At 39.1% G+C, this 27,332-nt stretch overlaps 1 protein-coding gene across 1 annotated transcript; it reads right to left on the bottom strand.

Annotated features, from left to right (window-relative positions):
- Positions 1-779: 779 nt before the first annotated feature.
- On the bottom strand, positions 780-27,332 carry ephb3a (eph receptor B3a). The gene is made up of 16 exons (XM_056743191.1): positions 26,813-27,332; positions 23,237-23,301; positions 21,582-21,866; positions 20,709-21,096; positions 17,486-17,641; positions 15,717-16,052; positions 14,709-14,833; positions 14,078-14,234; positions 13,300-13,408; positions 11,835-11,887; positions 11,516-11,638; positions 10,345-10,592; positions 8,627-8,842; positions 6,909-7,058; positions 5,910-6,103; positions 780-2,054 (listed from the first exon to the last, which is right to left on the bottom strand). Exons 1-16 carry the CDS (start codon positions 26,874-26,876, stop codon positions 1,946-1,948), a joined length of 2,778 nt encoding a protein of 925 aa, XP_056599169.1. The 5' UTR covers positions 26,877-27,332; the 3' UTR covers positions 780-1,945.

The following is a 27,332-nucleotide window of genomic DNA, read 5'->3' as shown; positions in this document are numbered from 1 at the left end:
ACAGAAAAGTTCTTTAAAGGTTCCTTATGGAACCTAAAGCTTCTTCTATGGTATCCAAGGAACATTTGAAGCACATTTTTATTAAAGTGTGTATACATACTCTTTACTTGCTAGCCAATGTAATTTACTTATTTATTTTGCTTTCTGTCCGAAATAATCTAAAGGGACTCTATTCTTTGCAGATGTGTTCCGGAAGTTAAGTTTGGGCCACAAATCCATGCATGTGCAGTAACGTTTGTTTATGTTGTTGCCTTGAAACGTCTATATTGACTAAAGTAAATGGAAGTTCCCAATGATGTATATTGTTTATTTCTTTCTAAAACCTTGTATCTCCATAGTTTGTGATTTTTATGTTTTACAATAAATAATTACTAGTCACCCTTTATGTTTGTCATTGGGTTTTGAAAAATTCAACCAATAAAAAGTATTAAAAAGTGATTGAACAGAGTGATTCATTATTTAAAAATTACACTACATTTTACATTTGGACATGTGAAGTTTTGGAAGGACAGCAACGATATGAGCGTGTATCTTTTATACAAAGACTATGTTTTTTATAATGTGCATTATTGAGCAAATTTACAATGTGACATTTAAACCAGCAATGTAGCATGCTGTCACGCTACACCACCACACACTAAATATAGCATGATATGAAAGCTTCACTATAAGCCAGCAAAGGTACTGGCACACAACTAAAAAAGGTACTGCATTTTGGAAAGATTCATGTTGCTGCCGTGGGTGTCGTAAATCAGGCATTATAATCCTCCAGTTGACTCTTTAGCTCTTATGAGGCATATTTATTTACACAGTTATGCATATTGGAACAGATTGAATTCAAATAATTGGAATATTCATCAAACAACAGCTTTCGAGTCAACCTGTCGCACCTCTCGAATAGGTCTGGGTTTTGAATATGGCATGCATGTGAAGCTGTAGCACTCACTCAAGCATACAAGAGCATACTGTACACACACACAAACATACTCCGAGCACAATTCCCCCTCCGTCACAGGTAGGGGAAATGACAGTTCTTAAATCACAGTCTGATGCCTTCCATGAGGAAAAGTCTCTCAACAGTGTTTCATGGAAGACAAAATACAACAGAAGTAAATAAAACACCTTTCTTGAACTATAACCCCCCTTTTAAAAGTCAACACGTCCATATAAGGCGCTCCATTCTTTGAAAATGTGTTATTTTTCTTCTGATAGCCGTAGTAAGTCCATCCTGCCTGGTTTGGAACTTTCATGTTTCCATTCACACTCCCCGTCGTCCTTTCTTCAATATGAAGAAGCGATCAAAAGAAATGTGTCTTTGAGGGGAAAAAGGAGTGGCGAAATGTCCTGAAGTCAACATCAAACATCCCGGCGTACATTTTTTAAACATTATTACGCTTAGCTTATAATTCTCTAGTCCGTCTTGTCATTTGTCGCCTCTGTAAATAAAGACAGCTAAGAGGAAAGGATAGAAGGGATTTGAGTTATGGAAGAGATATTTTTTTGCCATTAGAGAAACACATGCACACATGCAAACTGAACCTGAGAAGGAGAAACGTCTTCAATTTAATCCATGTAATGAAAATTCAGTGTAAACACGGGAATGTCATGACAAAGGGAGAGAAAAAGAACAAAGACGATTGCTTGAGGCGCCATCGTACAAATTCCAATTAACATGTGTGGTTTTATCCCATTTCTCCCCAGGTGTCTGATGCACAGGTTGCCTATCAAGCAAATTCAGTTTTCCGTTGGACACACCATAGTTTTCCACAAGCTCCTTGGTTGGGTTGGGATAAAGAGGTCCCAAATAGTATCCAGGTTTTCCATTGGGTGTTCACAGCTCCAGTAATTTTCCATGGGCTTTCTACGGAATGGCCCAGCAAGGTTTAGTCTTCAAACGGGAATATGTTGTTAGCCCGGAGGCTCAGCAGGTGTTTTTTTTAATCAGTCAAACCCGTATGGGCAGAGTTTGGCTCATTTGTTGTTTCATGTCTTGTGAATCTCCTATACTCTTCCTTTGGTGCCCCGGTAGGGTCCCTCCGATTCGACAGAGATCCCTATGGAGAGGAAGAAGCAAAGCAAAAGTCAGCTATCATTGTAAATTAAAATGAAAGGAGTTCGTCTAAAAGTTAAAATGATTTAAGTTATTTATCATTTGCATGAAACGCATACCTATGAATTATTAAAGATTGCTTTTGCATCACACACCAAAAAGGACAATTAATGTTTCAAATTCAAAGATGGTGTGTTCTTTTCACTGTCAATTGGTATTGACAAGTTTCCTACTTTTTAGTCTCTAACACAGCTAGCCTGAATCATTTTGACTCCAAGGCCCTACATTGTTTTTAACAATATTCAGGCCCACAAAATATAAGGCCCACCTCAATTTCACAAAAACACAATTTTTACCCCACAATTTATTTTATACATTATAAAATTGGCCAAATATAAGAAATATACGTTTTTTTTTAAAATGTATTTCAATGCTCATTTTATCGTCTTTATGGGTCATCTTAAGGTCCCCATAGAAGACAGCGGGGCCCCCCTTGTGAGCCACGGTCCCCCTGATGAGAACCACTGGCTTAGGAGGACTTAAAATATCAAAAAATAATAATACTTTGATGATGCTTCAATCTTTTTTTCTTGTCGTTTTTGAGTTTGACAGATGTAATTATTATGAACAATTACACAAAAAGGGCAGCATTAAGATTCAAAAAAAGTATATTCTATTCCACAGAATAAAATTAACAGCATTTGGTTTTGGGACAACATACATTTTTATAACATTTTATTCACAACAAAAAGGCCAAACGCACACACTCTTATTTAAAGATGAATAATAATCACATGCGCACAGCTGTCCCTGTAGATTGGATCGCGGCATGTCAACAGCCGAGCCAGCACTGCTCGTGCATACAGATGCAAACATAAATGAATCATACACAAGCCATCAGCATGCGGCGCCACGCGAAGGCATGACGCAAAGGTGCGCGCGCACAGACACACACACACACACAAACGACATATTTGGAATCTGCCAAAATTTAAAATAAATAAATACAAAAATAAATCTATGTATAACTGCAAAAAAATCGAGTTTAAATATCTATTTTCCATTCATTTTATATTGATTTATTTATTTACACATTTTATATTTTTTTATGCATTGATGTTAATATATATGTATTTACACATTGATTTATTTTGACATTTCTGTATCAATATGGTAATGAGGGGGCGTGTCTTGCTTCAGACATAGCAGTCGATCACAGAGTGCTTCTGTTGGCCACAGTAACATTGTGTACTTTGACAAAATGATATGCAAGAGTTGAGTCTGACCACATAAACAATAATATATATATTTCAACATTCCCTATAGTAAACTGCAGCATACTATACATTGTGGTAATATATACTGTAGTGCATTATAGTATTTACTATATTAAGGAAATTAATCATGATTTTATCATAGTGTAAGCGTAGAAGCCACATTCTTTGGCGGATTTGTATGGTTAACTCTGGTTACTGTAGCACCACCATGGTTACATTTTGGTTACAATGGCTCAACTATAGTAGCCCTTTTATCATTTTACACTTTACTACAGTAAATACTACGGTATAAGCTGAAGCAGGGCTAGTCAAGCACCAGTTTGTAATTTCAAATGAATCCTGAATGATAAGCTTGGTCAGGTGTGTTTGATTAGGGTTGGAAATAAACTGTGCAGGATGCTGGCCCATCCAGGAACTAGTTGACAAGTTGACTAGCCATGTAGTATTATTTCATGTGTGTGCCTTTGAGTAGTGCAAGTCATATGGAAAAGTAATGATTTCTGACAGTATCACACTTTTCTGTCTCTTAACCTCTCTTATAATTATAGGACAGTTGAGAGACAGGAAATTACGGGATGAGAGAAAGGGGAACAGAGTGAGGGCCCAAAGTGCTTCTGCACAACGTGTTGGCATTCAGGTCACTGGACCACCAACAACAATATCATGCTTTAAGTGATTTAATACCAGCGTAACCGTATGCATATACAAGGTATACCATTCGTTTTTTATTGTAGTATACTGTAGTAAAATTCCCAGATACTACATCGTTTCTGAACACTCATGACTCAAGATTTTATTAAAGTCAAGTTGCATAAACTTAGTCGCTAAGTTAAGACTGCGTCTCTACAACTAGTCTAACTGGCTAGCAATTATTTAAGACTAATCAGTCTTACTTTTCAGATTTCAATTGGACCAATCTTTCTTTTTATGTATCTGACTTAAAAAAAATTGGATGTCTAACTTGTAAGACTAGTTGAAGTATGCAACCAGCCGCTGGTCTTGTCTTGGTCTCGATTAGTGCTCCGTTACACTTGCACCACGATAAAATCATGGTTTATTTCCACAAGGGCATTTAAATCCTACTATAGTAAATACTATAGTGTACTACAGTATATATTACTATAATATATAGTATGCTGCAGTTTATTATAGCAAATGCTGTAATATTGTATATTATTGCTTCGTGTGATCACACTCAACACTTTATAAAGAACAAGATGTTACTGTGGCCAAAGAGTTTGCCTGTGGCCAACAGCAGACTGCTATGTCTGAAGCAATACACGCACCCTCATTACCATATGGACAAAGACATATAGAAATAAATAAATGTGAAAATAAATACATGTAAAATATGGAAATACATATATATTAACATAAATGCATAATATAAATAAAAAACATATAAATAAAAAAATGTATAAATAAAAATAATATGTATTTATTTTTATTTTTTTAATGATTTTCACTTTTTTACATTTCTTCATGGATTTATTTATTTTTAATAATAATTTGGCAGGATTGTAATTCCATACACGCACGCGTGTGCATACCCGACTGAGTCCTGCATTGGGCACGAGCCTCCACTGCCGGCACATTAAAAAGCTCATTAGGCAACTAATTTAAGTCATTGCTCTCTTTTAGCATCTCCTACAGTTCTCTCCATCCCCTCCTCTAGCCATAGCATGAACAGAACCCGCTTCCCCAGCGACCAGATACAGCAGCCTGCCAAGAGGAAAGGGCACTGCTCTGTGTGTAAGTCAGCCGTTACTGCGTTCCCAAGATGCTTTGGTTCAGAGTGCTTGAGGCGAGAGCTGTACGTTAACAAATGCGAGTGAAATAAGCGTGTTTATTTTTACTAAGTCAAACTCAGCAGTGTTATTTATCGTCCACTGCTGCTGGATAATTTATACGGTCAAAACTGCATATGGTGGGGAGGTATGGGGAGGGTGGTCATGGATTAAATGCCGTGCACGGTAAATGGTAATTTACATAGTTTTTGCTTATCTTGCAATATTTTTTTATCACACAACCAATGTTGGACCAAGGAATATAACGTCCTCTTGAGGTTAAGAAACAATGTAAATATTGACACAAACTGTGCTCAGGTTTGGCAAGATCAATTGAAAAATTATATTGTCAACATTTGTCGAATTGTCTTTTTTTCCTCTGAAACGTTTGAGAAAAAGCTGATCCTTTGCAATCTAAAATAAAAATACTGAGAGATACTCTCTCCTATGTTATTTAGGAGAGAGAGCAACTACTGAGCCAATAAAAGTTTCTTATAAAGAGTTACAATGCAATAGTCAAAACCGTATATGAAATGTTAATAATTAGGTCTAAATTTAAAACACATTATGGTAGTTACTTCATGGTAAGAGTTTAAACGTGGTCGATAAATAACCAAAAGTATGACAAATTTTGGTGCACAGGAGAAAAGAAACACCACTAATTGGCCAAACTGTTTACTGCCCCTTCTGCCATTCGGGATTTAACAAACTACGTTTTGCCCAAAAACGACCGCCTGTTCCTATAACTCAGAGCCATAATTGACCCATGTCTAATCTGGTCCGGTTTCTGCTCACCCTGAGTGTGTGCTGGTAAGCACTTTGAGGCTCGCGGCATTGCGGAGCAGCTTGTCAAGTGTGCTGACGATCTGGCCAAAGCGTGGCCTCATGTTCCGCTCCTTCACCCAGCACTCCAGCATGAGCTGGTGCAGCACTGCGGGGCAGTCCATGGGAGGAGGCAGTCTGTAGTCCTGCTCCACTGCATTCATAACCTACAGCAAGCACAGACAGAGCAATTACACCGTCCTTTCAGATAAGGACAAACTCAACTGTATACTGAGTTTTATTAGGCACACTGTATACAACTGGGAAACATTTAGAAATAAATATTTTACATTGTTGAACTGTTATAAAGACTAATAGGGTTGAAAAAGTATTATAAGTGAGACATATGGCACATTATATCATCATTTACTGACTCCTTTGTCATTTCAAACCAGTATGACTTTTTTCTCTCTGCAGAACACAAAAGACAATATTTTAAAGATTGTTGGTAACGAACATTGTATTGCATTGGTTTTCTGGATATACAATAGAATATATCAAAATATCTTCTTTTGAGTTCTGCAGAAGAAAATCATACAGGTTTAAATGAGTAATGAGTAAATGATGACTGAATTTTTATCCATGTCAAGGGTGAATTTCGCAAAAATAGCATATAACAATGTTATATTTAATCTTAATAGAGAGAAAAAAAATGAGATTATATTAAAAATTCTTATTAAATCATTAAATATTGTATGCTGGTGTTATAATAAATTTAGAGTAGTTTTTTTAACAGTTATATGTCTATTACAGCAATGAGATAAAATAAATCCATACATAATATGACAGTCATTACAATAATGTTTAGTAAAAAAAATAGACTAACAATATTATTCTTACTATTAGAATAATGACACAATGATCTCATTTAAAAAAAATATATATATATATTTAGATTTTGGGTTCAAATTTGACCACGTCGTGTTTTCGTGACATTCCCTTCACAGTATTGCAAAGGTAAAGTAAACTTACATCTTGATTGCTCATGTCCCAATACGGACGCTCTCCAAATGACATCACCTCCCACATCACAATGCCATAGCTCCACACATCACTCGCAGAGGTGAATTTCCTGAAGGCGATGGCCTCAGGGGCAGTCCAGCGGATTGGGATTTTCCCCCCCTGTATAACACACAGACCCCATTAAACCCAAACACCAACTTTAGAAGCACAGATGGAGCCTTCAGCAGCCTAATTAGAGTGAAGCCTCAGCCCTAACTCATGGCTTTCTCCCCACAGGCTACCTCACTGGCTTCATTAATCAGAGATGAAAAAACAGTAAAACTAGAACAGCAGAAATCTGGCTTTAAAGGCATCGGTTTGATCTATCTGTGATTCTGACTACATGAGCGGCCAGACCGATCAATACGCTAATCTAAGAAAAGTACGAGCTAAATGAGCTAGCTAGCACTAAATCTTCACCCTTACGTGTATCGATCCAGTACTAGCGTTTCCAATTATGAACCCAATTTTTAAGCATTTTTAGCTGCGTAAATCGAGCTATGGCTGAATACTAATCGAGAAATGAAAGGAATTATATACTGTGGGCTACTAGTCAGTCAATTTCTTCACTCTCAGCCTATCATGTCGGATACATCGAATAAGCCATCACAGACTGACTACAACCATATGCTTTACACAGACAGAGATAACGACAAGCTTCCTCTATGTATTATACATGCCATCTGTACTCCACAATCTAGATAAGGTGGTCAAGGACTGTCTTATCAATTCTTTGTGTACACTATAACTGTAATGCGTCGATATTGGTAAACTCCTGTCTGGTTCCTCGATATCTCTCTACACAATAAAAACAAGTGATAACATCACTGTAACTTGGTAGTAACCACAGCTCTTTTTGTGGGACTATTCATGTTCAGTTAAAAAAAAAAAGGTTATTTACACACTCGCTAGTCATTTCGAACCTGTATGACTTTCTTCATGTTGCAAAACACAAAAGAATATATTTTGAAAAAGGTTGGTAAATGAAAACTGTTGATCGCCATTGACTTTAAAGACAAATGTCAATGGGGACCAACGGTTTTCTTTTACCAACATTCTTCAACATATCTTCTTCGTGTTCTGCAAAAATAAAAAATAAATCCATAAGGGTCGAAATGTTAAGAGAACGATGACAGAATTTTCATTTTGTGGTGAACCATCCCTTTAAGAAATGATAATCAGAAAATAAAATTATGAATTATACACAATATAACCATGATCAAATTAGAGTAAACATACTGTTTGTTTGTAGTTAAACCACAGTAACCACAAATTTAACCCTATATCTTTCACAAATGGTAAAATTTAGTAACCATTTTTTTATTATCATGTATTTTTAATACCATATATTATCTCTTTTTTTATTTTATTTATGCATCTATTATTACTAAATATTATAACTTATAATGCATGTTAAGCTACTTTGCAACAATGAAAATTGTTGATTTTACTCAGAAACGCCTTCGTGCTAACATTAACATCTAACATTGTAGTTTATAGACCTTTTATTTATTTGCAATGACAACAATACTTTCCTGACAACTAATGTATAAGATTGTAAAAGAAAAAAGACACAATAATGGCACAATGTGGATTGGGGGATCTTTTATGATATTATGATTTTGTGTAGTTCTTAGCTTTATATTATATTAAGCAAGAGCAAAAATGTTTGGCTGATTCAAACTCACCAGTGAGCTCGTGTAGGTGGGGTCCGATGAGTTATCGTCTAAGAAGCGAGAGAGGCCAAAATCAGAGACTTTGCACACCAAGTTGCTGTTGACGAGAACATTGCGGGCAGCCAGGTCACGATGGACGTAGTTCATGTCGGACAGATACTTCATTCCAGCTCCGATGCCCCTCAACATGCCAACAAGCTGCGTGACGGTGAACCTGCCATCATTTAGCTGAGCAAAAACAGTAGAATAAAGAAATGTTAACAGATGTAAACATGACACTGCACCAGTTCAACTTGTTTTGATCAACCCGTCTTTGACAAACCCGTTTACTAATTCTGCTTTCAGCAGGCTGAATCTTCTTCAGGGTATCAGAATGGCACTGCTATGAAAAAGTGTCTCCTCACAAACGCCACAAAACCTAATCTCCATGGAGGAATTTCCTTTGCAACAGCATTGAATACTTGAAAGCATAATTCAATTACATACTTCACATAGAATATCAAAGCCACATGTTTGCTTTTTCACATACTGAATGGAGGAACTCAAGTACAAGCATTAGTAACAGCAGCGGGGCTCCACACTTTACTGCTGTGGACCGAGTGCCGGTGCTCGAACAATCTCTGAGGGTGAATTCACAAGTCGAGTTTTCACAAATAGCACATGCATCATGCTAAGCCTTAAAGCCAAAGGAACATCATCAGGTCTGCAATGTTCTCACTTTGTTTGCGCCATGATGATAAACATTCTGCTGGAAGATTTTGATGTTGATGCCATGCCTTTTTTGACAAATTGAAGATCATTCATGCCAAAGCTTGGGCTTATGGCTATTCTTAGAAATGTGTGTGTATGGAGAATAAATGTGCTGGTGTCCCTGGCTGGGCCGTGTGAGAACAAGGTGCGTCGTAGGAAGACTTCGGTGGATGAGGAGCTGGTGATTGTGGGTTCTAAGTTGACTAAAGTAAGTTTCTGTCTGGTGGTCTCGGTAGAGAGTGAACCCCCCAACACTTCAACTACTGGATGTTTTAACTTTTTTGTTGCTAATATCTCACTGAATGCATGAATTTGTTAAGGTTCTGTTGTGCATTCTGTTTACCAAGAAACCCGACCGAGGTCTTGCAAGGTTAATTTGCTTTTTTGAAAGCCAGATGTTGACACAAGTTAAAGGATCTTTCTCTTAAGAAACAGGGATAATTGTTCCATGCTGAAGGGTTATCAAGTTCCCCGACAGCTTGAAATATGTTCTTATTGGCTAAAGACTGGCCACATGTTTTTCTTTTTTAGCGAGGGAAACCGAGTTTAGTTAAAGTCAACAAGAAAAACGACACTTGCAACCCATATTATTTTTGTAAGGTGATACAGGATATTTGGAGAAAAATATAGCCAGGGAATTTATTAGATCATGAAAGAATGGAGACTGACTTGAATGCAAAGTTGCCGCCTTGATGGGTAAAGGTCAAGTTTACCTCCCCTAAATACTATTAGGTAGTAATGTGCAATGTTTACGGACGTTAAAGTCAGGGCGAGAAAATTTAAATTTATGAGCTGATAAGCTTTAGAATATGCCCCCACATAATAAACCTTATCAGTTCATGAATATTAATTTGGTGATGCAACCTACAACTATACTAAATGAGGTATAGTAAATTACAGTTTGCCAGTTGGCAGAGGCTTCTACATAAGACATCCATGTAAGAAATCTGTAGTGATATCAGACATGATTTTCATCTTACTCTGAGGAAGGAGTCGAGAGCTCCGTTCTCCATGAACTCTGTGACGATAAGCACCGGGCAGCTCCTGGTCAGAACTCCTTCCAAGTGGATAACATTGGGATGGTCAAACTGGCCCATGATACTGGCCTCGCTTAGGAAGTCCCGTCTTTGACGCTCGGTGTAGCCTGCCTTCAGAGTTTTGATGGCCACAGTTGCTTCCTTTCTGCCGGGCTGCTTCAACCTCCCCCGACACACCTCCCCGAACTCTCCTGAATAAACATCACCGAGAGGAAGAGGAGAGAGGGAGTGGGGGTGGGGGGCGAGGGAGAGTGAGGGAGGATTATTGGTTTGAGTTTAGGATTAAAAAATCTTTTCGGGAGGGCGTGATGCACAGCAGAAAACAGAATGAATGAGAAAGTGCACTAGAGAGAATAGGACGGATAGCAATGGTTTAGAGTTTGAACAGGCAGGGGGCGGATGGAGAGAGTGGGTGAGCGTGGAGTTTAGGGCCAGAGAGTGGAGAGGGAGGAGTGAGAAATTTAAGGGCTGTGGGAGTTTTGGGTCTGGACCCTGATGATGAGAATGGGAACGTTGGAAAAGGTGGAGGGAAGAGAGATTGTAAAAGAAAAAGCACAGGGACGAAACAATAAAAGATGTAGGTGAAGGCAGCAAGCAGCATGCATACGGTTAGTTGCAAAAAAAACTTTCATCTCTCATGAATATTAATATAACCATATAAAGCATTTAGCTATTTCAATTCTAAGATGTCTCTTCCGAGGCAGAGGTTCTTAACTTGGGACTCAACGGGTAACACGCAACCCAAAAGTATGTGGCAGATCCGTTCTGACCGGGTCAAGAAGGGCAGAAATAAAACTAAAGGCAAATCTGAAAAAAATGCTTCTCTACAGTATTACGGTACTGTAGTATATCAATTAATCTGTTGTTGATAGGGTCCTTTGACAATATGGTGATGTTATATTAATAAACTGCACTTTAACGTGTTTGCCACTAGTTGAGAACCACTGTTCCAAGGGATGCTGAGAAACACAACTTGACATATGCAATTCCACAAGTACAAATAAATGTAAAAATGAAAGACAGACAATGACGTATTAGTACAGTTTTATTTAATATTTTTATATTAATGAAAACAGCCTTGTTTCACGTCCTTTTATGAAAAAACATTGTTTACCAGCTCCAATGACTTCCTCTATCTTCACACACGAGATGTCAATCTCACGGGCAAATTCATGAACTGCCTCGTTCGGGTCCTCGTATGTAAAAGGATCGATATAAACTTTGACACCTGGGGACACTAAAATGAGAATTTGTATTAATATTCATATTATTTTCTGCACTTATAACACGTATGGCCTCATTTATTTGAATAATAGAAAATCTACAATCAATGTAATCGCCCTTATTGCATCATATTCTGTTTGCAAACATGATTTCTGCTGTTCTGTTAATGCCGTTCCTGTGTCTGGAAAGCAAGATGCAGTTTTACTCACCATACTGCTGCAGTTTCTCCGTGTACTCCAGCTCTGAGCCGGTACGCTGCCGTCTGTAACCAGATAATGCGCACATTGAGAGTCTAGCTTACGTCTGGATTTACACAGTGTGCAGGCACAAAAATTTAACTGGGGCAAATTTTGAAAGAGAACTTTTGAGTAGTTAGGTATTTCATATGCTTCAATCATCAATTATGTCCTTCAAATTGCGCAAAAACCTAGTTTTAAATCTAAATCGGAACCCAAAATGAGTGTGATTCACTTCCTGAACGTGTAATATCATGCCCTTAGAGCGATTTCTTGCCATTTACTTCTAATTGAAACACGGTACATAGGGGATCCAAAGTCTGGGACGTCACAACAATAAGCACTCGAGAGCGTCTGTCAAGACCGTGCAGTCTGTTTTTCGAAGCATTTCAAAATGTAGGTTGGACTCCAAATCACCAAATCATACGTTTAGGGAATAAATAAGCAGACATGGAGCGTACACGCTTGCATTGAGTATCTGAAGACAGTGAACGGTGTATTTAATCTTAGGATTCTCATTAGGAACTCTTTGTTTCGCTAACTCCACATAAGTAGCGTGTTTGAAAGGGAACGGGAGCAAAGGGGCCTATTGGAATTCACCATGTGTGGAAATCCTTTTGTCTCACGACCTGCACTAACAATGACGCCTGCTGCTAATTAGCATCTCATCTCCAATTTAAATGTCAGTGGGAGAGAATGATGCTCCTCACACACACACACATACAATGCACACATTAGCGAAGAAGGCATGAATGAGATAGAAGAAAGGGGTTGAAGCAGAGAGGAGGAGTTGCTTTTGCACAATAAGGCGGTCGCAGTCAAGAAGAATGTGTCAAATAGACACAGTGGCAGTCTGTCGTTTCTGGAGTGATTGGCGACGGCCCAGGCCTCGCTCTGGGGCGAAGTGGCCTCAAATGAGCATCTTGTGAGACCCACATAAATATCCAAAGTTGGACACACTTTGAAGTCTTTTTTGTTGGCCTTATTTGATCCGATTTTGTTGTCCTGTTGAGTTTGCTTGACACGAAGTACAAAAGCATTGAGGCAGCGCACAATGCAAATTGCTATTGCGAAGGCATTCTAATGTCACATTAAATCAGGATTGGACCTGTTTTCTTTCGTCGTACACAGTAATTGCATTGGCAAAGTTAAAACTGGGATTTCACGGTCAAAACAAAAACTATTTGCCAATGGAGTGAGATAAATAAACCTCATTATTAACTTTATTATCTTATTACAGTTTTGTCTGTAGAACTAATCTTCTTTAAATTTGGTTAAAGTATGTTTTTAGTCTACACAAGTTCTCATAATCTTCTTCCTTTTGGTCGACGTCACGATTTCCTCCCCTCCAACCCAATTCCTTTCTAGTATGAAATGCAAACTTTTCATGATCCAGGTTATTTCAGAAAAACAGAACATGTATATTTCTCATATTCACCTGAGGCAAACAAAAGCGATGACCACCATGGCAAGGATGACTACAAATCCAGCAGAGGCAGAGCCCACAATGAGTGGCAAAAGGTCCTGTACTGACCGCTCAGGGTCATCTGTCAGGAAAATGTAATTTATTTCATACACCAGCTTACCAAGTAAAAATGTACATTCTGAGACACAGTTTAAGTGAGCGGTTCTCAAACATTTTTGTCATAAGGCCCCCTTTTGTGTAGAGTGCATCGCTTTGTGGCCCCCTAAATAAAGACTAATAACCTTAAACTTAGAATTTTAATTGAACCAAAATATATTCAGTTATAAAATGCTGGAATATTAATTATTTGGGTTGGTGGTCTTATATTACTGATGTTTCATTGCATAAAATCTCTATATTTCATAAAATGCCACAAAATCCATCTTTGCCCCCCCCCAAGTTTACCCTTAACTTTATTTATCCTAAGGGTGAATCTGCTCATCAGATTTATTGAAAAGATCTTACAGAAAGAAAAAAAAAATCAGACATCCCTCATGCATGTGGGTGGGATAACTAGGGCAGATGCAGGATTTTCTGTGAATGACTTAAATTTCAGTCTGTTCCTCACACAAGGTGTCTTTGATATATATCTTAAAAAAGTAAGACTTGTAATATAATGCATATCCTTGCATCGACTAGTTTTATACTCTTATTTTTTCACAAGTGACATGAGCTAGAGAGTAAACTATTCCTATAAATTACATATTTGGCTGAAACAGGTGTTAAAGACATGGTATGTCTATATATTTACCATAAAGACTTGTACTGATCTCCACCGGGTTGCTATAGCGTCCATATCCAGCCACTGTTCGAGCACGAACCTGCACAACATACACCGTACCAGCCTTTAAACCCTCAACCTTGGCAGAGGTGTGCTGGGCAGTGACGGTGTGAGAAAAAGACTCTCCCTGAGAAAAAAACAAACACAGACAATCAGTCAGTTCAATTCTTAAAGGAACCATTTTGGTCCATTGACTACCATTGCACGTATAAGAAAGTCATACTGGTATGTAATGGCATACGGGTGACACAAATTGTCGTTTTTGGATGAGCTATTCCTGAATGTGATTTAGTTAACGGTTTTCGCTGCAATTAACAGATCACACGCATTTGAAAAGACAAGCCTGGGCTAACACTTTCATCCAAACACATGGCCGCAAGTAAATCCTATAGACGAATTAAGCTCTGCTCTTTTTAGCATAAGCCATTGGGTTTTGACCAGTGGCCATCTGTTCTTCTATTGTCCTCCACTTTAAGTAGAGCCAGGGCTTCTTTGAGCTCAAGCCAGTTAAACCCGTGCTGGGTGCCTGGTGTAATGTCACCTGGCTCGGGTTCAACAGTTCTTCAGTTGTGGTTGATTTAGATGCACAGCAGTTCCTCACCCTCTCCTGGTACTTGATCTCATAATCCAGGATCACGCCGTTGGGCCGCTCTGGGGGCAGCCAGGAGAGGCTGAGAGTTCCAGCTGTAGCCCGCATTAAATGTACGGTGGGGACTGCGGACGGAGCTGCAGGTGTTAAAGAGACAAGACAAAGTAAGAAAACAGTTATTTCATTTTATTGGAGTAGGTTCCTTAAAGACCCTTTAGTTTCATTTAATAAGTGCAACATTTCCTTTAAAACAGGAAGCTAGGACTCGGCCCTTTTTGTTAATAGCCAACAGCCTTTAGTTTACATGACTGTTGTAAAATATGAAGTAGATGGAAGAGTGAAGGTCTCTTTCTAAAGAGCATATCATTGGACATGCCCGTAAGTGTGCGACCACACAAAGCTAGCACACCTCAAAATATTTGTACCTTGTCAACTAATTTAGTTGGTTGATGAATGTTTAAAAAAGGTCTGCAAAAATGGAGACCACCTATCAGTGTGTGCTGCTTTCTGTCTTAAGTACGAAAATGTAAAGTTAGGAAGTGGGCTGCATTAAAAAGCAAGCTGCTTTTGAAACAGTACAGAAGAGAGCATTGAAATCATCAATTAGAACTCAAAAATCCAAGTAAGGCTCTCTGAATCATAGAGACTTTCAAAAGAAAGATCATCTTCTTCAAAATCTCTTTTCATCAATCAGTACGGAAAAAGCTGTCTACTTTGGAAATAACTTGACTCAAAACTTTTTAATACAAACTGAATCTAGATTTTAATCTCGATCTCTTAAATGCCCATATGCTTGTTGTAGTGATAATTGTTTCAAATTATATTTATATAATAGACATTTTATTTATTTGATCTGTTCTGTAATTTCCAATATGTTAAACATCCTGCTTGTTTACTAGTCTCAGATTAACGTGCAAGACTACAAATAAAAGGTCTAAACCATAAATAAACAAAATCAGACAAAAAAAACATATACATAAATAATATTTGACAAAATCAGACAGAAAAATTATCTCTCACCTGCTTGATTTGTGGTGATATTGACCGTGGCGTATTGAGGGATGGATGAACTCTTCGATGACACGCCGTTGACAGCCTGAATCTCAAAGCTATAATGGGTGTGAGCCTGAAGATTCCTCACTGCAGCCTGTTTCTCTGCCAGACCCAGTCGCCGTGGCGACACCTCCACGTTATCGTCACACCGGGCACACGTTCCGCCATCATGCAGGCACTTTTTACACACAACGTTGTAAACGACATCACCTCGCCCGCCCAAATCTCGTGGTTCGGACCACTCAAGAGACACTGAGGTCTCATTTACAATGGAGATCACGTTTAAAGGTGCTGAGGGAATAGCTAAGAAGACAAAGGTAAAGTGATATTACTTTTGGAACGGTAGAACATTGTACACAATCATTTAATAAGGCATAAGATGGACGTCTAGGAATAAAATCATACATTATTCATATAAGAGAACATATCCGTCACAATATGTTTGGTCAGGAATAATAAATCCACCAGATTTTCTTTCTTTTTTTAAAGGGAATGTTCACCCCAAAATGAAATTAATTTCATTATTTAGTCATCCTAATGTCAGTCCAAACCTGCATTACTTTATTATTTTAGAAGAGGACAAAATAAGATAATATGAAGGATGCTGGTAACCAAACATCATCAGAATTCCATTAGATTAGACAATACCACTGAGACATTTCTCAAAATATCTTCTTTTGAGATCCACAGAAGAGAGTCACATACAGGGATGATATAATTTTTGACTCAACAGTTTAAAAAAATGTCACTAGAGACTACTAAAAAAATGATATGATAAATATTTATATGTATTTATGTAGTTCAAAAAATCGCTAATTGGCTCATTCAAATGAGTCCTGTGCCAATCAGAAATGCTTCCCTATTTACGTAACCATATATACTGTATATAGCATTCTAACTTCGCTCAGCATGCCGTGGGATCATGAAAAACGATTTTATCCCTCCTTCTCTCCAGCTCCACTCTACTTTCTTGCAGCAGCCTTCCGTCGTTATTTTTGATTAAGCTGAAATATTTTTGATTAAGCTGAAATATTTTTGTATTATTGCAGCAGCAGCGTAGCAGATCTCGTCCGCCAAAATCAAGCTTATGTACATCTCATGTCAATGCCAAAAAATGCTGGTTGAACTTCTCACTCTGAGACTTGTCATGACTGAACTAAATAAATGATCTAACTATTCTTGCATATTTACTGCAAAAATGTCTAATTGGGTTTACAATGCAGACTACAGTGTAAACTTTCAGGGTTAAATTTCTAACCAATGAATCATGTTGTAAACTAATTAAAACCAGAGGCTAAAACTTTCAAAGCACGACTGCCTGAGGAATTGGAAACTTTGGTTGCAATTATTGTTTCTACCTCCAGTACAATTCCGTTATTTTTCAAACAATTACAAAAAACATTCAGGCCTCATAAAAATGTTTCACTTCACTTCTGCAAAACTTCTCTCCAATCAAGGGCTTGCCCAACACATTGCGTCCATGTGTGAATTCATGTGTTATTTCCAATTAAACCCATGTGTCAACAACACGCAACACCCCTAAAGCTTACCAGTCATAATTGCACATAAGATACTTAGAACCGACAAGCTAACAACAGAAATGATGACCTTATATCTCTGCGGTTTTCTATGCCATTAGTAAACTTCACCACATCAGCACACGACATACATTTTCAACATATACACAAAAGATTTCATCTTCATTTAACACATGCCACTGATGATACATAACTTACTTGTGCATGGGTTGTCAGGAGAGTCGCTGTCAGCACGGTAGAAGCCATTTTGACAAGGGCACACGCTAGATGCCCTAGAGCTGGCCCGGCTATTGGGAGGGCATGGCATACAAGAACCCTCGCCTTGTTTGGATTTAAACGTCCCTGGGGTGCATGCTAATAAGAGAAAGAAAGTGCATTAAAGGTGACGTGTGTAATTTCTGCTTCACTAGCGGCACAAAATGGAGGTGCACAGATAAAAAAAGCAGTTGCATCGACAAACGTTGCATCCCCTTCCCAATTGGTCGTTCATCCATATATCCCACAGAGAATCTCACAATTTTTTTGGCCAATGACAGGTGTGCTGGGCTGGTCATCATGCTCAAAGTAATGATTCGACTGCGTTTGTTGTTCTATGGGCAAATCAACCCGTGAATGGCTTAGCCATTGCTCTGAATATCAAACAGAGGTAGAAGAAAGTATTTTGTCAAAACGACACACTTTCTCTTCTAAAGAAAATGATCCCAAACATTTGGAACAAGAATGAATCACCAAAGTTGGTTTTCTAAAGTTAGTTGCACCACCGGGGCTAAACTCTGCTATAATGCTGCAATCAAGTGAGTCAGTTTGCTTCGAGAAGAAAATGGCTGATGTAACAGTCTGGCTGAGAAATCTGCTGCTTTCACAAAGCTCCATTTTATTCCCTGTAAACAATCCACCCCACCCGTATCTCCACAATAAAATACCGTGGATGGCAGAGCGGCTAATGGGGCCCATACAGAGAGACCCCCGACTATATCAATGCTGCACACGACGCCGCACATCTTCAATATTCCATCCGTGACGCATATTACTTCACAGCTAAAACCTCGAGCGAGTGTAATAAGGAGGTGGAAAATCTGTGCGAATGGCCCCTGCTCCCAACCTTAACATGCATGGCGTTCCGCATTCAGACAGTGCGAAAAATGAGACAGGAAGAGATTTAAGAGAGAGAGAGACAGAAACATGGCCAGTCTGACAGATAAATGTTAAACTGGCTTGGCTGCTTCCCGGTGTGTGTGTGTGTTAGTGGGCACACAAGCCTGCAGATTACAGCTGGAAGGTGATAAAGGAAATTAAACGCACTCTCTCCATTGGCCATGGCGAATCTGGCGTCTCTAGCGTGGCCCCCGAGAATCGTTTATCAATCCTTTAAGGCACCACTCTTAACCTTGAACAAGCAGATGGAAACAAATGAGCCGCTACATGCTGGCAATCACAAAGGAAGTTCCCTCTGTCCACCAGCCCCTTCCCAGCGCACGGTCCAAGAGTCCCGTCCAATTCACATTTTATTACTCTACATCCAGCTAACTCCCCTACACCCCACCATCCCCCCCCCCCTCGCCGCCTCTGTAGTCTATCTTTTAATTTTCTCCATTACTCTCACAGACTGCCGTTTCAGAATTCATCTGGGCCTCGGCAGGACCATTTGGTCTCTGGTATATCACTCTGTTAGGGCCCTATCATATGTGTCAGGAGAAGCTGTGAGCCGCCTCTGTTCTCTGACACCACTGCAGTCCTCCACCCATTACTGAAGCTCTTAACGCTTAGCCCGGACCAGGTCTGCGGGAAGACTGTGGATCAGAACGGGCGAGTTGTTCAGACTGTATAATGTTCAGGACTGAAGGTGTTTTGGCCAGGCAAGACATTAAAAGCCACGTGAGATTTAAAATGAGGGGTTTACATATTCACATAAAAAAGCTTTTATTCTCTTATTGTTTTTAGCCTTTTAACTCCAGAACACATCGCTGATATTTTGACTGCAGAATGCAAACAGGACACAGATATAAGCGTAGGAGTGTGTCATGTTTTGCATATATTGCGGGGACCAAGTGTTGGTGTGATAAACATACTAAATAATGCCTTCACTGAAAAAGTTTGTGTGAGATTTAGTGGTAAGGTAACGAAAACATCATTAGGTCGGTAAACAACAGAAGTCCCAACAGAATGTACCCACAATGATGACAAATTAAAAAAGTTTGTGTGCACCTAACCTCAGGTTGCCCCCAGGTCACGTCCCCTGTAATAATGATACTGTAAATCACTTAAGGAGGTTATATGACACGGCTCAAACGAATATTAATGTTTGTTTTAAAGGTAATGCAAAGTGTGTATACATGATTTAAGGTTCAAAAACGCTGTATTTACTACATACCATGCATGTTTGTAACTCCTTTTTAACCCTTTCTTGAAACGCGCATTGCTCTGAAGAGCGAGGTGTGCTATGATTGGCCAGTTAACCAGTGTATAGTGATTGGTCGAATACTGCCTCCCTGTGACAGAAATATAACGCCTCTTACAATATTTGGAACATCAGGTTCCAAAAAATTCTACTGACTGCATTTGGGCGGTCTTTTTCAAATCATACCAAGAACTGACGTAGATTTCTGGGGTTGTGGTTACACAAGGCGTTTCGGGCAGGTCTGGGTAAGCATTCGCTTTCAGATAGAATGCATCTTTTGTAATGACACTTTAATGTTTGCAGTTTTACGTATCTCATACATGCATGGGCAACTTATAGCACACCAAAGACAAAGGAAAACACATATTCGTGCCAGATGACCTCTTTAAAAAATACAGAATGACAGCATCCATTTATATTCTTACTTAAATTTAGACATGGTATATAATATTTTCCTCCATGTTTAGTTACATATAGAAATAATCAAAATCACTTTTTTTATTGTATTATAAAAAAAAAAAGTGAAATCCAAGCAAAATTCACATGATCTATATATGAGATTGGGAGCATCAAATCTGTCATAGCCATTAAATAAAAAAACAGGTCATTTGTGTAGATATTTATCATATGAAATAAATGATTTATTGACACTACCTTTTATTATTTTGTAATGTTATTTGACATGTCCTTACTCAGTCAATATTAAAGATATCAAGAATTATTTTCACAGGATTATTTTATGTAGAAAACAGTGAATCACCAAAAATTGACTCGCTGGGTTCTCTCGACTGGTTCACAAAAACCAAGCAAATTGGATGCTATGTTTAAATAATTCACAATGTCTTATAAAACACTAGTTTAAAATTAGCATTACCAAAGACTGCTTAAAAAAGCACAAAAACACTTTGACCTGAAAGTAACCTCTTCATCTCTTTCATACAGATTTCATAATCCACATTGTGGCATCTGCCAGCAAACACTCTTTAGAAAGAATCCCCTTTTAGTAAAAAAAAGAAGACTCACCCTGGCACTGAGTATCTTTTTTGGCCGGCTCAAAGCCCGGCATGCAGGTGCAGGCTCCCACAGGAACCATCCATTCTCCGTCTCCATTACAATACAACTTTAGAGGGACCGATTCCTCAACGGCGTTTGGCACGCAGGCCCCCGCGGCGATGACTAATGAAGTGGCTTCGGCACCCGTAGCCGTCTCAGGGAAGATGGCAAAGTTGGCGATGGTGGTGGAGCACTTTTTAAAGAAGACCCTGGCAGAGATTAGGGACATGCAGGCGCCCAGGTCCTGGAAGGCCAGGTAGAAACCAGCTTTGGAAAGAGGACCGAAACTCCGTACTTTGGTGTTGACGATACCTGATTCCAGCAATGAAAAGCTTTCATCCGGGGCTATGGTGTCCACCTGTGACAAAGGACAAGAAAAAGAATTCCTTATAAAAGTCTTGACGTATATAATTTCATTAAAGCTATTCAAATTCATGTACATAGCTCAGATAATTGAGTTTAGAAATTTGATGATTATTTTTATCATCCGAGTTAATAAAAATCTTTCCAATATGATTGCACACTTTGGCATTTTATCACATCTGAACTCAGTTTGAGACAGATATGAGATTATTAACGTTCGTTTCTCAAGAGACAAACCGTTTATCACACTGGTATTCAGAAGAAATCTACAAAGCTTTGCACATTTTTAACAAATATTTGATCGTATGGCTCAAGCGGTAAATTCCTTTCTCCATGTATATATCTAAACATTCCATATATATCTGCATCTATATTGCATTCCCAAGGCAAGTAAACCGTGAAAATGGCACCGTTCACCAAAATAGGAAATGCATCTCTATGCAAACTCATCATTTAAGAGCAAAACTCATTCGAACTGACCTTCACATAAGGGTTCTCCCTCCAAGGCGGGCTGCTTCCCGTGGCCATGTCTCCATCGGATTCATAGTAGAAAAGATTAAAGGTCTCCTTACAGGAGCCCGGAATATTCGGGATACTGCCACAGTCTCGCACAGAGAACTTGAGCTCCACATAGACGCGGAGGACACCTCGCCGGGGGATGAAGTCTGTCCGCAGCCAGTTGTTCTGATTGGGCTCCAGAACGTTACACACCTGGTATGTCCTGATGGGGCTCAAGTGGTCATCGTATCCACTTACTTCCTCCCACTGAGAAGAGGATAAAATACTGCCACTTACTACACATTGGACTTTCTTTACAAGGCCAATTTAACTGTATAGCTACAGTTTAACAGTAACCATCAGAGATAGCATTAGGAAAAAAACGATATTTATTTGAAAGCATAGTTCACCCAAAAATTCACACGAAATTATTTAATAATTTAACCTGTGTGATATTTTAAAGAATGCTGGTAGCCAAACAACATCGGCCCCCATTGACTTAGATTGTTTGTACAGAAATAACATTTTGCAAAATATGTTCCCGGAGGAAAAACAAGTTTTCAATGACATGTGTGTGATTTAATGATGAAAGAATTTCAGTTTGTGTGAACTATCCCTTTAACGAGAAAACAACATAATATTTGATAGACTAATATAGTGCATTGTGTTTCCTAGCAATTATTAAACAAAATGAAGCTTTATTTTATTAAACACAGAGACATTTTGTGTGCATCTCATTTGCTTTATTAGGTTGAAATTTTCTAAATTATAACCGCCCCCAGTGTTTGCAGACATAAACAATAGCAGGGACAATCTCATACAAAGATCTCATACTTGCTTTTAATAAACTACGCTTTATTGTACGTAAGGAGTGCATTAGCAATAGCGGCTTCATATATGCCATACCTTGAAACTCTCCCTATTGCTTACCCGTTATGAAAATCTTCCCTGTGCATATAGTTTCTATTAAGTCTAATAGAAATTCAAAACCATAGAAATGTCTACAAAAATCCATATATATTGATTGTAATGAAGACGACGCCTCTAAATTGTGCCCCGAAGCTCACTAACAGGTAGAGGAGGATAATGCTCAATTAAATGCATGTCGGAGGTTTAGTTATAAATAAAAAGCTTACTCAAAGGTGACATTTGGGTTTTGTGAACTTCTCACAACACAATTAAGAGGCATCACAGCGAGGGGTAGCATGTGTTTATCTCCAGGTGTGAAGGAACACATTACTTATGATGATGCATGGCTTTTGAGATGCCAGACATCGAGCACCAGCCTGCAGGAAAAGGGCTGAGCAGCTTAAGATTGTTGCCATGGCAACCCATCATTTCCATTGACTGACTTCGCATGCACATTCCAAAGACAAATCGTACTACGGGAGCGAGTGGATTTGGGGGGTGGGGGGTGTCGAGCTTAAGGTCAGATTTGCCATGGTTAATTTCCTTACCAGTCACGTGTGTAAAGTAAACCGCCACTGTGAGCTCCTGGGATATTTACATACAGTACGTGCTTGCACATAGAGAGGTAGAGGGTGATTTTTCTTGCCCATTGTCTCATTTGTAGGGGAGTCTGAGCAGATTACCCACCTTATGAAGAATTACAAAAAGGAAAAAGCTAATACACTCACCCCGCTTTCCGGATAGGTGGTCCACGCCAGCTCTGTTGTAGCCCACCTGCTGTCCATAAGAGTCTCTGCAAAATAGACAACCAATGAGCATCTAGACAACAGCAGCCTGCAATCCAAACATAGGCCGGCATTGGCAAACTAATAGCTGTAATTTCAACTGCTGCATATCAAAGCACTTCACTCATCTGAATTCCCCACATAGTCTGTGGAAGGCCTAATCACTGTTTTCGCTCCGCACACTAATAATGCAATCCGCATTTATCTAGCCACTCCAGCTCTGGCCTGTGGCTGATCCCAAAACAGATCCTGCTGGGTACCGCCGGGACGCTCTAGATGCGGTGACATTCTGCATCCAAGGCACTCGTTGTTCTCTAAACACACTCCAATCAGTGAAGCAAAACTGCACTGGCCAGCTTTTGCAAATTAAGCGCGCTCTCCAATGTTTTATTCACTTTTTACGTCGGTGCTCGATGAAGCCGAGCGCTCGCTTCAAATGAATGTGACACACACACATCTGCAAGAAATCCATGGAATATTTAGAGCAGAACATCAACTTAGCTGATTAAGGCCCCGACAAATATGCGTATGCTGCTCAGACTGGCAAACACTGAGTTAGTGTTTGTGGACATAGTACACCTCGCTTTTATAGCCCTGTAAATCACACAAAGAGTTAATTGTCTGATGAAATAGCTGTAAGGGCATCTCGCTGTGTGAAATATTCATAAAACCGGAGCGATATTCTTTGATCAATTCCTTATGACCGCATTCCGTCTTTCCTTAAGGCTTTTTACATCTGTGTGCTTGGCTTCGTTGTGGAACACAGCATCACCATTTTTTAATTTTACACAAAGCAGCTCATTGCAGTCTGTCTAACAGAAATGAGTATACAGGATGTTCTTTGCGTTGTACAGTCAGCAGATGTACAAAACTCATTATTCTTTGAAATCTTTTGTAACTTCGCCAAGCTTCAAAAATGTAAATTGTAAAGAACTATCCGCACTTCAAAAATAGCTGGCCTAAAAATAAGGATATTGGAAAATCAGCGCAGGGGAAATTAGACAGAACACAAGCTGGGTTAAACTTGCACAAAGGATGCCCAATATTAAAATGATCGAAATCAAAAAACGGGCCATGACAAGCTCAATTTCTTGGGTTAAAAAATAACTCTGTGTTTATGGAGACAGTTTAAAAACAGTTTCAGGGAACTTGTGTGAGAGAAATTAAGGACCATGCTTACATGTTTACTGTACATTATTATTATTTTAGTAAATAAAAACTTGCAAGCTTAAAACCTCTGTAATGATTCGTGTTCGACTGATGGGTTTTTTAATGAACTGGGGAAAGAACTTAAGAAAGAACTGGGGGTGATAAGCCGAAAATGCAATTAAATGAGTAAAAGTGACAGAGAAAATAGGTGAAACTAAATAAACAATTATTGTGTATTATATGCCTAGTTCGTAGCGTGTATGTTAGCATTAAAACAGACTTGAACACTTGAAAAGGTCCACACATGAGTCGTGGGCAGTTAAACATGGCTTGATATGAATAAAATGTAGGATTTGAAACATTTTATTAATACTTACAAAATTAAATACAATATTTGTATCAAATCCACCTCAAAACACCTCAAAATTCTGAGTTTACGTCTGAGGGGCCCTTTTAAGAACAAAACGTTGTGATGTATGGCGGCAGAAAAGATAAGGTAATCGGCCGATTCTGATTATTTAAAAAACTCCAAATATCTATCCATTATATTGGCCTCGGCGATATATCTGTCTATCATTACTAATGATAACCAGGCCTGGAAAACATTGTATTAGTTTATATTTAGACACCACGGTGCCTGGGCTGCTTGACAGATGGATTGAATTGACACAGGGGACCCTCAATGCAGCTTTACACTTCCTCTTGTCATGAGGTGCTCAGTCCACTTGACCTCCAATGGAAGTGTAACTAATAGTCTTAAGAAATCTGCTTGGAAACTTGGTCTATGAGTCACACATCTACTCTCTCACACAAAAACACACACACACACTATATTGATTTGGCTCTGACACAGAAACTGATGAAGAACCGAGGCAGTCACGGGCAGAGTATCTGTCTCTACTGTAGTTGTAAGGATTATTGGGATACGACATTGGTGCATATTAATGCCGGTCCTGCATGTATCCTCGCTCAAAATGCCTAACTAAAGCCTGTCTTGAGACTGTTAGTTCGTAACGAGGAAAGCTTTGTTTTTTCCAAGTGGCAATTTGTTTTGATATGAAATGAATATTCGTCAAGCGTTAAATTACAAAGGAAAAGGGGAGACTAATTGCATTTTTTTGCCAAATATGCAAACGGCAGACTTCTAAACCCCTTCAGAAACGGAAATGTAATTAAAAATGACGGGACACTAACCTGTTCACAACATCCCTTGAATCTTAAAGTCATTGAAGCTCAAGGGTATTGACAGCTTTTTTCAAAACCACACCTATCCTTGATTTCTGCCACATTCCCCTCGCCGCTGCTTTCAAAATATACATTTGTAATACATTTCAAGACTCGTTGTTACTAGATGTTCCACAGTTCGCTCACCTAGTCTAGTCCTTTGAACAGCTGTAATCACACAAGCCAATTAACATGTGTGGCAATTACAATGAAGTGATGCTGCTCTCATCACTTCTGGTGATGTAAAGGGCTTAGGGGGAAATGTGTCACACCAAAGCAACAGGGGGCATTCAGCAGTCTTAAACCATGTGTTTAGCAGCACAGAGCCCTGAAAATCTAACAGCTACATGGGATTTTAAATAAAGCAAATTGCTTGTGAATTGGCAATGATCAAAGTAAAGCATTGCCATAACATCAGTAAAGGCTTCACTTTTATATGCAAGAAAAATAAAGAGAGGTTTGGTTGTGTGAAGGACATGTTTATACAACAAAATAACTGCTCATAAATGTGACACTATTGTCACGGTTTGTTTTTTTATAACAAAAGGCACATAGGGCTTGCGGCGAATCTCGTATCAATACATATAAATGCCAAAACCCAAACATCTTATCAATAGACTGCGCGAGCCACAGAAATGATACATTTCCCCGTTTAAATGGTCAAAAATGACTGTAACGATACAAAACTGCCCCCCCCCCAAAAAAAACACGACACATGAAGCTCTGGTATTTCTATGAACAATGCAAATGCACAGTCATCCGTGTAGACTACATCTAAACGGACGTAACTGCTTCTATTGTTTTTTTCTTCTCAAATGCATCTTATATTGAACATAAGCGCATTCAAATGTTACAATGTTTATAATTACGCAACATTTGTAGCTCTCCGCCGTGTTACGATCGCACGCTGAACAAGCGCATCGCTGGCGGAAGAATTAACGTCAAAATACCGAAACATGAAGACATTTAAGTTTTCGCCAAACGTGAAGTTTCAAGGCATGAAGCCACACGATCGTCACAACCGCCACGACTAAACGGTGTTTTCACGATGACATTTCCAACAGCTTTCATAAAAGAACAGCCAACCGATGACCAAGGTAGCTCGGAAACAAGAGTAGCCCCGTAACAAAGAGCGTTTTCACTTACCTTCAACGGCGAGAATCACGGGAACCCAAAGGCTGTATAGTAACAGCGAATAATCCATTGTCATAAAGCTTGGGCTTGCAACATGAATAGCGCTTTGCCTAGATGCCGTCGGGACGCAAAGTCTCCTTAAATCTCAGCGCACATTGAAGAGAGTGGCGAATTCACGCTTTGCGCGAGTATCAATCTCAGCCTGATAGGGAAAAAAACGCACAGTTCCTGTTGGTGTGCTTGTCTTTCATTCAGAACATGTCTTTCACGAGAAGAGTCTCTCATGCTGCTCTCTCTTCTATATGTGTGGCATCATCCTCGTCCTCGGTGTGAAAGAAGCTGTTGATTCTCTGCGACTACACGGAGGAGTGTCAATTGCACAGAATTGGAGGGAGGGAGGGGGTCCTACCAGTCCTACGGCACACCCCTGCGGGAGATCGGTCATCATTTACAGATTAACTACTCCCTCGTGTTCTTTGATTTACACGTTTAATTGTGCTTTCAGAGAAGTATTAAAACAGCACAATAACTC

Source organism: Triplophysa dalaica, chromosome 3, assembly GCF_015846415.1.
Source record: "Triplophysa dalaica isolate WHDGS20190420 chromosome 3, ASM1584641v1, whole genome shotgun sequence".
Lineage (NCBI taxonomy): Eukaryota > Metazoa > Chordata > Actinopteri > Cypriniformes > Nemacheilidae > Triplophysa > Triplophysa dalaica.
The sequence above is the reverse complement of the archived record's forward strand: the minus strand, read 5'-3'. Positions and strand labels throughout refer to the sequence as shown.